This window comes from Miscanthus floridulus, chromosome 15 (genome assembly GCF_019320115.1).
Source record: "Miscanthus floridulus cultivar M001 chromosome 15, ASM1932011v1, whole genome shotgun sequence".
In the NCBI taxonomy this organism is placed as follows: domain Eukaryota; kingdom Viridiplantae; phylum Streptophyta; class Magnoliopsida; order Poales; family Poaceae; genus Miscanthus; species Miscanthus floridulus.
The window spans coordinates 28,594,234-28,605,988 of record NC_089594.1 but is presented as its reverse complement, the minus strand read 5'-3'; the positions used below and the strand labels follow the sequence as shown (position 1 = coordinate 28,605,988).

The 11,755-nt window shown below is 44.8% G+C and overlaps 1 protein-coding gene and 1 pseudogene across 1 annotated transcript; both read right to left on the bottom strand.

Moving 5' to 3' along the window:
• Nucleotides 1-1,341: 1,341 nt before the first annotated feature.
• The window catches only part of LOC136507273 (uncharacterized), a 58,585-nt pseudogene continuing 48,171 nt past the window's right edge, over nucleotides 1,342-11,755 (bottom strand).
• LOC136508757 (citrate-binding protein-like) lies at nucleotides 6,565-7,659 on the bottom strand. The gene is made up of 2 exons (XM_066503537.1): nucleotides 7,235-7,659; nucleotides 6,565-7,116 (listed from the first exon to the last, which is right to left on the bottom strand). Exons 1-2 carry the CDS (start codon nucleotides 7,547-7,549, stop codon nucleotides 6,730-6,732), a joined length of 702 nt encoding a protein of 233 aa, XP_066359634.1. The 5' UTR covers nucleotides 7,550-7,659; the 3' UTR covers nucleotides 6,565-6,729.

Below are 11,755 nucleotides of genomic sequence, written 5' to 3'. Positions count from 1 at the left end.
TGCTCGCTTCAGAACCAGGTTAACCCGATATTCTCCCTCGCTATCCCCAGCCACGCACACACAGGACTCAGGCTCTATCATCTCCCCAGGCAGTTTCACCTAAAGGGAACACTTCTCTGCGCACATAGGGTTCTCTACAAACGCCGCTACTAGGGCTAACGCGAGAACAACACACGCAGATGTTTCTCCTCTAGGGTCCCTAGCATAGAGACATCGCCCCATATGAACGAGCTTAAAGGAATGTAGGGATTAAAACAGGAAAGCATAATTCATTTTCACAGAGCAAGCTTACATACGGCTTTCCCTTTCGGGAATCCCCAATCACTTAGCACAAACCTTAGGGATTACCTTACAAGCGCAGGAAGATCACGGGACTTCCTTTGTTCTCTAATTTACAGAGGTGGTGGAATAATACAATGGTAGTGGAGGATTACTATAGGTTGTGGATGATCTTCAGAGGACTTCTGAGATCGTGGTCTTCATAGTGTATGTGGGAAAGTGGGGTGGTGGTGGAGTGGTGTCTTCAGTGGATGTGTTGGTGGTGCATGAGAGTGCGGTATTCACTAATCACGCATATTCACTAATCATGCACGCATCCTACATCCACCATCTATAAAGCAAAGACAAAGTGCTTCAAATAGTGCCTGCATAGTGAGAAAGTTAGTGCTTGAATAGTGAGAAAGTTAGGTGCATGAGCAACTCACCCGAGTGCTCGTGCAATGTTCATATTCCAAATTTAAATAGTAGCGAGCATTTTGAATAGTGCCATGATTTTGAATAGTAACCACATAATTTAAATAGTGCTATGAATAGTATCTCAATTATGCTAAACTGCTGCAACAAACTCAAACTCAAAATTCAAATTTAAAATTCTCGAGTTACTATGCATAGCACTATTCAAATTCAAATTCGTGGCACTATTCAAATTTAAAATTCTCGAGTTACTATGCACATCATGAGAGTGCGGTATTCACTAATCACGCATATTCACTAATCACGCACGCATCATCCACCATCCATAAAGTAAAGACAAAGTGCTCCAAATAGTGCCTGCATAGTGGGATTAGGTGCCGGAGCCACTCACCCGTGAGTGTTCGTGCACTGTTTATATTCCGAATTTGAATAGTTGTGAGTATTTTGAATAGTGCCACGAATTTAATTAGTAACCGTTGTATTTGAATAGTGCTGTGAATAGTAACTTGAGAATTTTAAATTTGAATTTTGAGTCTGAGTTTGTTGCAGCAGTTTAGCATAATTGTGTAATAGTGGTAGAGATATAAAATTTAGAGTAATGGATCCAAACGACAAGAATAACATATATATTTTTTAGATAATGGATAAAACAATATCCGACCTCTACATCCATAGATGTACATAGCCCATTATTACAAAGTTTTGGAGGAAAAAAAGAGAGAGCCAGTCTTATAGATCGACCCGGACGCTAATTCAAATAGTATAAATGTTTCCATCCTTTATTGGATATCTCTAAAGCAATTATTTCCAATTTCTTGCTCATCGTAGAGAGCGCGTCCTTGGCTATCTCATCACGCTGCAGCTGGGCCCAAGAGCGTAACCAGTACGCTCCTCTGAAAATTACCTGCATCATAGAGTTAGATCTCATTTGATTAAAAACAACATCATTACGGCATCTCCAAATAGCCCAAAACATGACAGCCACCCCCACCCAAATCAAATTTCTAATCCTTTTATTTTGATTAGTTAGCCAATTACCAAACATGTGGCTGATTGATCTTGGTTGGGTCAGACTAGTAGCAAAAAAGATAATCCTCCATATCATTTTGGTAAGGGGACAGTCTAGGAACAAGTGTTGGATAGTTTCATTCCCATTACAGCAGATGTACTTCTGACTCCCCTTCTAATTTTTCCTAGCGAGGTTGTCTTTGGTTAAGACGACACCCCTTTGCAAGAACCAAAGAAAGATTTTAATTTTTAGAGGAATTTTTATCTTCCAGATCTTCCTATGACGAAAAGGTGTTTGTGTATCTATAAGATAGAGATACATAGAGCGGACAGAGAATAACCCAGATTTGGTTAAACTCCATCTGAAGTAATATGAACCTTCGACCAATTCGACATTTGAGATCCGTGCTACTAAACTAAGCCATTCTGCAAGTTTATTATCCACCAGAGCCCTTCTAAAAGAGATGATTAGTGGGCTAATAGTCATCACTTTTGAGACTGTTGCGTGAGGATCCCGCACTATATTATATAAGGATGGATATTTAAATTTCAGAGGCTTATCTCCTACCCATGTGTCGTCCCAAAACCTAGTGTTGGTTCCATCTTTAATATCGAATAAACCATTAGCCAGCACCTCATCTTTGATATGCATGAGTCCTCTCCAGAAATGAGAGTCATTGGGTTTGGCTGGCACCTGAGTTAGGCTCTTGGAGCTTAAGTATTTATTCCGTAAAAGAGATTGCCATATGCCTTCTGAGTTTAGCAGATTAACCAGCCATTTGGCTAGAAGGCATTTATTTTGCAATTGTAAATTTAGGATACCTAATCCTCCTTGGTCCTTAGGACGGCAAAGGATGTCCCATCTGGCAAGACGATATCTATGTTTATCTGAGTAGCCTTGCCAAAAGAACCTTGATCTATAATGATCTAGGTTTTTAATGACCCCCTTAGGGATCTCAAAGAAGGACATCATAAACATAGGTAGGCTGCTTAAGACTGAATTAAGCAGAACTAGTCTACCCCATATGACAGGTATTTCGCTTTCCAACAAGAGAGTTTCTGTTCGAAACGATCTTCCACCTTTCTCCATTCAGAATTTAGGAGTTGTCTATGGTGCATTGGGATCCCTAGATATTTGAAGGGATATTCCCCTGCATTGCATCCAAAGAGACTAGTATAAAAGGATTCCATCTCTTTAGCTGCACCATAGCAGAAGACTTCGCTCTTGTGGAAGTTGATCTTCAGCCCAGATAGCTATTCAAAAGCGCAAAGCAACAGTTTCAGATTCTGTGCTTATTCTGGGTCGTGATCAATAAAGATAATGGTGTCATCTGCATATTGTAATATGGACAGACCATCGTCTATAAGGTGGGGGACGACACCTCTTATCTGACCATCGGCTTTTGCTCTGTTAATAAGTAGAGCTAGCATATCTGCAACGATGTTGAATAAGATTGGTGACATTGGATCTCCTTGTCTGAGTCCACGTTTGGTCTGGAAATAGGGTCCTACATCATCATTGACCTTGATTCCCACACTTCCTCCGGTGACCATAGTTTCAACCCATCGACACCATTTGGGGGAGAAACCTTTCATTCGTAGCGTTTGTTGTAGGAAAGGCCACTTCACTTTGTCGTATGCCTTTTCAAAGTCAATCTTGAAAATGACACCGTCTCTCTTTTTGGTGTGAAGTTCATGGATGGTTTCGTGTAAGATAACGACCCCTTCCATTATGTTCCTACCTATCATAAAGGCAGTCTGCGTTGGTCTCACCACAGTTTTAGCTACCATATTAAGCCTATTTGTGCCCACTTTAGTGAATATTTTAAAACTCACGTTAAGAACACAAATTGGCCTGTATTGCTGAATTTTTATGGCATTATTCACTTTTGGGATTAAGGTAATAATACCAAAATTGAGACTGTAGAGATCAAGAGCCTCCCTATGCAGCTCAGCAAATAAGGGTAGAAGATCATCCTTGATCACTCCCCAAAACACCTGATAGAATTCCGCAGGAAAACCATCCTGCCCTGGAGCTTTATTATGCTCCATCTGGAAGACCGCCTCCCTCACTTCAGATTCAGTGAACGGGCTGATGAGGATGTCGTTTTCCTCCGGTGATACCTGTGGAATATCCAGGTTTTGGTCTTCCCTAAGGGAGATATCGAAATTCTCCGGCTGGCCAAAGAGTTCTTTATAATAAGTCGTAATATGACTTTTGAGATGATCATCACCAATCACAACACCTTGATCATTTTCAAGTTTATAGATATGTTGCTTGCGATGTTTCCCGTTGGCAACTAGATGAAAGAACCGAGTGTTAGCATCCCCTTCCAAGAGGGTTTTAACTTTGGCTCTCTCATACCATTTTAGTTCCTCCTCTCTCAGAAGGTTAACTAAACGTTCTTTTAGATAATATTTCAGATTAATGTCTTGATCAGATAAGGGAGAGATCTCAGCTTTCTTATCAAGATTCTCTAAAAGAGCTAGCAGAGTCTTTTTTTCTTTTCAATATGACCCTGCAGTGTGTTTCGCCCAGCCCCTTAGATATTGTCGGAGTCTGCGGATCTTGAACTGCCAACGTTCAAGGGGGGTTGACCTAGAGCATGGAGATTGCCAGATATTTGCAACCATATCATAAAATCCATCTCGTATCAACCATCCCCTCTCAAATTTGAAAGGACGATTGTGGGTCTGGTGGGTTGAAGCACCTGTGTTAAGAAATATGGGAGTATGGTCAGAGATATTCCTATCCCTAGGTTCTACTGTTGTCAATGGGAACATGATTTCCCATTCCGTGCTAACGAGAACTCTATCTAACTTCTCAAAGGTTGGATTATCCCCTAGCCCTGCCCATGTGTATTGACGGCCTGCCATTGTAATCTCCTTAAGATCTAGAGATTCAATAATAGCATTAAAAAGATTTGGCCATTTAGGGTCAAAGTCCCCAGAACTTTTATCTTCTGGGCCTCTCATTATGTTGAAATCTCCTCCTAACATATATGGAAGGGTTTCTTTGGAGCACGTGTTGGCGAGTTCTACTAAGAAAGCACTCTTATTCTGTAGTTGTGCTGGTCCATATACCGTATATAGCACAAATTTGAAGTCATTTGATTTGACTCTTAGGGTGAATTTTACATAAAAATCTCCCTCAGCAATGGCTCCAATGTCAAAAACATTCAAGTCCACACCTAGAAGGATGCCCCCAGACCTACCGTGGGGTGCCATGGTGTGCCAAAGAAAATCATGTCCCCCACAAAGATTTTTGAGAACATGATCCGGGAACGAGTCCCGTCCTGTTTCGGATAGAGCAATAAAATTAATTTGCTTTTCCTTCACTAATTCAGCCAAAAACATGTGCTTAGCCAAGTCTCCAAGACCTCTGCTATTCCAGAAAACACCCTTCATTTTATAACAATTTTTGAGGGGGTCTTTGGCTTTTTGGGAAGTTTGCCATTAAATGTATTCTTGGCATTATTATATTTTTTCTTCCGTCGGAGTGGAGAGAGATCTATGATTTGATCATTCTCCTCCTCCAGCAAATTCTCATTTAGATTTCCACAGGCGTGGCTGAGAATTGCATCAATTTGGTCATCCCGCTCATCATCACTCTCAAGATTGGAGAGTTTAGATTTAGCAGAACCTTTCTTTGTATTAGCACATAAAACTAACCTGTCTACCTCTAAGTTTTTTATTGTAACTACATCTGAGGTACCTAGGTTGATGCCTACCCTACCAAGGTTTGAAAGGACTTTGGAATCTGGAAAGCTAGTGAAAGAGTTACCTGGGAATTCAAGATTCTTCTTAGCTGCCAGCCGTTCAGCCTTGTGTAGTGTATGGACGTCCGCCGTTGCCGCATTCCTGGAGCTTCGACGTGGCGCTTTGATGGGCGCTGCCATAACTGCAGGTGCCATCTCTCCCACTGCCAGGGTAGTAGTGTCCACGGATATGGTCACCTCCTCTGTATAGGTCGCAGTCGGCGTGATAGGTGGTGCGGCTTGCTCTTCAGTTGATGACGAGATGAGGTTGCCAGCCGCATGCATCTCCACTGCCCCGGCCAAGGGCGTCGGTGAGGCCGGTGCGGCCTGTGGCAGGGATCCAGCGTCCTCAGATCCCGCTGGGAGGAGATCTGTGCCAGCTTGGGGGGTAGGTGCCGGTGATGGACCCCCCGAGCTAGGTAGTGCCACTGCGTCAACCTCAAGGTCTCCCACTGTAGGCAAGGGAGACCGTGCGGGCTGCCTGGGCGGCACAGGGCCTCGCCACCCATGATGTCGTCGTGGTCCTCAGCAATGGCCGGCGCGGGGGAGTGGCTGAGGGTGGCATCACTGCCCTCGCCATCACCCTGCGCGGCCACTGGCAGCTCCGGAGGTGGTGTGGTAGTGTAGGGGAGGAGGCATATGGGTTCGGTTGATGAAGCACCCCCCACGCCCACCCCCCAACAGCCTCGTCCGTCGCGGTGGTAGAGAGCTCCGCGGCCAGTTTATCCACTGTCGGGCTAGGATAGCCCGGCAGTGAGGTACCCAAGGTCGGTGCGGCCACGCCGCACTCCAGCGCGAGAAGGGGGGCAGTAGGCGATGTAGAGCCCCCCAACTCAGCATGATCAGTCGACGTCGTCGGCGATGACAAAAAAAAACAGAAGAAGGGTTGATTTTGTTAGGTGAATCAACAAGCTTATTATAATCAGCCAATTCTTCAGCTGTCAGAGGAGAATAAGTCTTCCTCATATCACCGTCTTCTGACTCTAGCATGACTCTGATACTGATCTCATTAATGAGCTACGTGCATGTTAGATCCAGGGCCTCTTCTACTAAAGCAGCTTGCTTCTGAGGGGGCATACATAAACCATATATATACACAAAGATATAGTTTGATACTTTTTTTGATAAGTAGTATGATACATACAAGCATGCACTAAACATGCGGACGCAAATGCATACTCCCAACAAGAACACTCACCATGTATATAAGCTGTCGCATAAATAAGGAACCCTGCTGGCGGCTCTCGAATAACGAAACCATCAATAATCACTAATCTTTCCTAAAGATCTTGATGTTCTTCCAGCGCGACTCCATGCAGCTGGAGGCGTTCCTCTGCGCGTACACGCCGAACTTGAAGAAGTGCGAGTCGCCACCCTGTCCCGGTGCCCAAAGCTTCTCGACGCCGTCGATGTACACGGTGAGATTGGACGCGCCCACGTCGTGCACCACGTTGAGCCGGAACCACCGGTCGTAGATGCCGTCCTCCACCACCTGCCGGTGGCCGTACCGCAGCGCGCCGTCGTAGACGAGCAGCATCAGCGTCGTGGCGTGGCCGCTGGCGCCGCCGAACACCTGCATGATGGACACCCCCGTCGTGCCGGAGGGCACGTAGCCGTAGCCCTCGAACTGCCACACCCCAGAAGAGTAGCCGTAGCCCTAGAAAGTACGTAGAAACAAATAAAAACACCCAACAATCAAATCTTCTTGTGCTGTGCAGTGCTAATCTACACGACAAGAGTAGGTGATTAGAGGTCATCATCTATGAATTTTATACCCTCATCCTGATCTCCGTTCTGGGCCTGGTGTGGCTATTGGGACTGTGGGGCTTGTCGGAGGACAGCACCCACAGCTGCCGGACGCCGCCGTTGAAGCTGTACCGGTCGCCACTCGGCAGGTTGTAGGGGTGCTGCAGCTCGAAGTTGCCCTCAGTCAGGATCACCTCCGTGAACCCCACCGTCGGGTCGCCACCGCGGACAGGGGCCCTTGCGGCACGTGACGCCGCTGCCGGCGACGGCGACGCCAACAAGGCTACTGCAACCATACAGGCAAGCCAAGGAAGGGGGAGGACAGCATGAGAAGCCATTGGCATATGCTGAGATATGCAGATACAGCAGCAGCTTCTGCCTTGTCTTCCTCGTTTAGCTGACGTGACAGTTGCTTACTATCTGCTGCAGCTCTGCTAATTAAGCGGCCCTTGTGAGCTGTGAGGATCTGCAACTAAGGTTCATGTGGCTTAAATACAAGAGGACCTGGAGATCTTACAAAACTGGGAGAGAGATAGATCAATATCGACACGTTATTTGTTCCTATAGAAAATTGCAGCTTTGCATGCTGTAGGTGTTTACACTGAGAGACACCAGTAGAGAAACGACTTTTGATCCACTTTGAAATTTAGCTTTAGTCCCGGTATTTTTCGCACCCGGGATTAGAGAGACATTTAGTTCCGGTTTGTAGCTCCAACCGGGACTGAAGGCCCCTGCCCAACGGCTACTGCGCACTAGTACAGAAACAAGCTGTACTCCCGGTTGGGATACCCCTTCAGTCTCGTTTTCCAACCGGGAGCACGAATCCGGGACTAAAGGGCCTCTCCTTTAGTCCCGTTTTTTTGCCCGGGACTAAAGCTCTACCTTTAGTCCTGGTTTATAATACCAACCGAGGTTAAAAAAACAAAAAAGACTCCCGGCCTAACCACATGAGCCGACTGGAGCCTCCCGGCATCGTGAGCCGGGGTTAAAAAAGCCTCCCAGCATAGCCACGTGAGCCGACCCTTTAGTCCGTATTACCAACCAGGACTAAATTTTTTTTTCTTTTTTTTTATATTTTCAATTAATGATTCATTTTAGTTTTTGAATACACATTCTACAGTACTAATAATATACATATTCTACACGCTTATAATGTTTGAATTTTTATAACTTAACATATATATTACATGCATATACATATGTTATACATTATTTTATATACATATAATATATATATATTATAAATAAAGTTTACATTATATATTCTTTAGTAAAAAATGAAAGAATAGTTCGCTTTGTGCTCACCACACAGCTGTGTGATTTCTTTCAGCTGCCACCCGCCCTCTCATATAGCCGGCGCCCAGGCTCGTCCCACTTCAGCCAGTGAGGTGGTGCTAAACGGCAGCAAGCCAGCCAGCAGCCATCTCCGCTTCCCTTCTTCTGTGCTTGCCAGTGCTACAAAGCTACAGCCCGCGCGCCTCTCCACGAAAGCTCACCACGGCCCAGCGATGATATCAGTTTTAAGCCCACCTGCTCCTTGGATCGGATCATCAGCTAGCGCATGCAGCCTGTTATAGAAGCCTCGTACGTGTGTGTAGCAGCCAGCAGGCTAGCAGAGCAGCACTCAATGTCGTTGGGTTTGCTGCCTCTCTGTTTTCATCAACATCTACTGAAACAGCCGTGCGTGGCCACTGTCGACGTAGCTCTCCCGCCTTAGTCTCGGTTGGAGACAGCAACCGAGACTAAATGTCCCTTTCTAGTTTTGGACGGAGTCTTGAACCGGGAGTAGACTTTTACTCCCGGTTGGAGAGACCAACTGAGAGTAAAAGTTAACCTTTAGTCCCGGTTGGTAGTTTCAACCGGGACTAAAGGTCCCCTACAGCAAAAGCCTGCTGCAGCAACCGTTGGGCAGAGACCTTTAGTCCCGGTTGGAGCTACCAACCGAGACTAAAGGTTTCTCTAGTCCTGACCGTGAAAAATATCGGGACTAAAGCTAAATTTCGAAGTGAATCAAAAGTCGTTTCTCTACTAGTGGCGGCAGACTTTTGCTGTAGGAGACCTTTAGTCCCGGTTGCAGCTACCAACCGGGACTAAAGGTTAACTTTTACTCCCGGTTGGTCCCTCCAACCGGAAGTAAAAGTCTACTCCCGGCTGTAGGCTCCGTCCGAGACTAGAAAGGGACCTTTAGTCCCGGTTGCTGTCTTCAACCGGGACTAAAGGTCCCCTCCTATATACCCTTCTTCCTCCCCGAGTCCGACCCACTTCGAGCTCAGTGTTCTTGCTTCATCGCCGGTAATCACAAGATTTTCTTTGATTCCTTCATCGATTCTTTGGTTGTAAGATTACCAACTTTATACTCTCATGTTTCATCAGTAGCATATCTCATTTTATGGACTAGATATATATGGTTTTTTATGGTGGAATTTTTTTTATTTGTAAGCCATTTAAGCTCAAAATCACTTTAAATTTGCATATTTGGATGAAGGAAGGTTAAAGTAGTTATTCAAAACTAGTATTCAGCTTTCATTTCTAGCATGCATAGCACACTTCATGGTTTAGAGATATAGAGATTTTTAGAGTTTTTTTAATTTTATTTGTTTATAAAATGAGAAATTTATATTATATTAAAAATGAGTATAGAGAGTAGATGGCAACTGCTTCCGGGTCCTCGGCCTCTCATTGGGTTCCAAAGCGACTGAGGCTAGACCTCCCTCTCATTGCATGCGGTAAGTGTGAGGAGAAAATTGTGATGGAGTACTGGATGAGTAAGGAGTGTCCCAACAAGGGCCGTATCTTCTACAAGTGTCCGGATCGCAATGTGAGTTATTTTGCCGTATTTGATGATTATGGTTAATTTATACTTATTTTCATGATGATTGTGATTAAAGTTTTAATTTTTTGTTTTAATTTCAGTGGGATGGCACTGGATGTTCAGGCTGGTACTGGGAGGAAGAGTATGTTGAACACGTGCAAAACTCTCTTGCATAGGCAGCTACAGCGCCCGATGAGGCAGTGATCCTGCGGAAGAAGCCCATAGATGTTGAACAAACACATGATCTGTCTATTTTAGTTGGGACTGATCGCGAAATCCTTATGCTGCTGAAGTGCATTTTAACTTTAGTTTTTTAGTGGTAGTTGGGATTGTCTACATTGTAGCGAGACTTTCATAAATTAATACCTTATGTGATGGCATGCATGTCGTATAATTAACTAATTATGTTCTAGGTTTTAATATGGTATGTATGTCATGTAATGCAGATGAGCCGGCATTGGATGTACAATGCTGATCGCTGCTCCCAAGAGTTCATTGAGGGCGTGCATTCTTTCTTACGTGTGGCCGAGGTAAACAAACGCGATGGTTTCATGTGCTGCCCATGTGCCATATGTAAGAATTTGAAGGAATATGCTAGCTCAAGGAGTCTTCATTCACACTTGTTGAAGTCGGGTTTCATGCCAAACTATATTTGTTGGACGAAGTACGGAGAAATCGGGGTTGTAATGGAAGAAGGTGAAGAAGAAGAATGGGACGATGATGACATAATTACTGAATATGGTGCCTTCAATGATACTGCAATGGGGGAAGCTGAAGAAGAGGTAGGGGCAGAAGATGAGCCCGTTGATGATCTTGGTCAGGCCATTCATGACGCACAAAGAGAATGCGAAAGTGAAAAGGAGAAGATCAAGTTCGAGCGCATGCTAGAGGATCGCAAGAAATTGCTATACCCAACTTGTGATATGGGGCAGAAAAAGTTGGGTACCACACTGGAATTGCTGCAATGGAAGGCAAAGAATGGTGTATCTGACAAGGGATTTGTGGAGTTACTGAAAATCTAAAAGAAGATGCTTCCGAAGGATAACGAATTGCCCGCCACTACGTACGAAGCAAAACATGTAGTCTGCCCTTTGGGATTAGAAATCCAGAAGATACATGTATGTCCTAATGACTGCATCCTCTACCGTGGTAAGGAGTATGAGAAGTTAGATGCAATGATTATGCAACGCCGCCACCGCCGCCACCTCCAAGGAGGTCTCCAACGCCTTCAAAGAGGTCTCCAACGGCTGCCCCGCCTCCCTTCATGACCAAGAAGCAGCCAGCTCCTAAGAGGTCCGCCCCACAAACAAAGTTGTTAGCCCACCAGCAGGCAAAGAAGAAAGACTCCTCTAATCCAGTTATTCCCCAAAAACTGTCTTACAAGAAAAGTGAAAAGGAATTAAATGCTGTAGTACAAAAAGATATGAGCAGTTTCTTCGAAAAAGTAAGAAAGCAACGAGAAGCGAGGGAGAACCCGGAGAAACCATACTTCTACCTACCTCTAGATCTTCTAAGAAAGAAGGTGGACCAGAAAAAACAGGAATCTCAAAAGACCCTGCCAAAATCGGACTACGACCGCTCTCTCACCAAGTCATTTGAGGCGGCGCAGAAAAAGACTAGAGCAGGGAAAGGTGTTGCACAACTCGGACAACAATCGCAACAATCAGTCCCCCCTCTTGTCATTCGTAATGAATATGGTTCAAACTTCGACTTACTGGACGTCGATTTTGAGGACCTG

Coding starts and splice junctions, on each gene's coding strand:
- LOC136508757 (XM_066503537.1), bottom strand. CDS start 7,549: ATGCCAATGGCTTCTCATGCTGTCCTCCCCCTTCCTTGGCTTGCCTGT. Junction 7,117..7,234: donor GAACGGAGATCAGGATGAGG/GTATAAAATTCA, acceptor CGTACTTTCTAG/GGCTACGGCTACTCTTCTGG.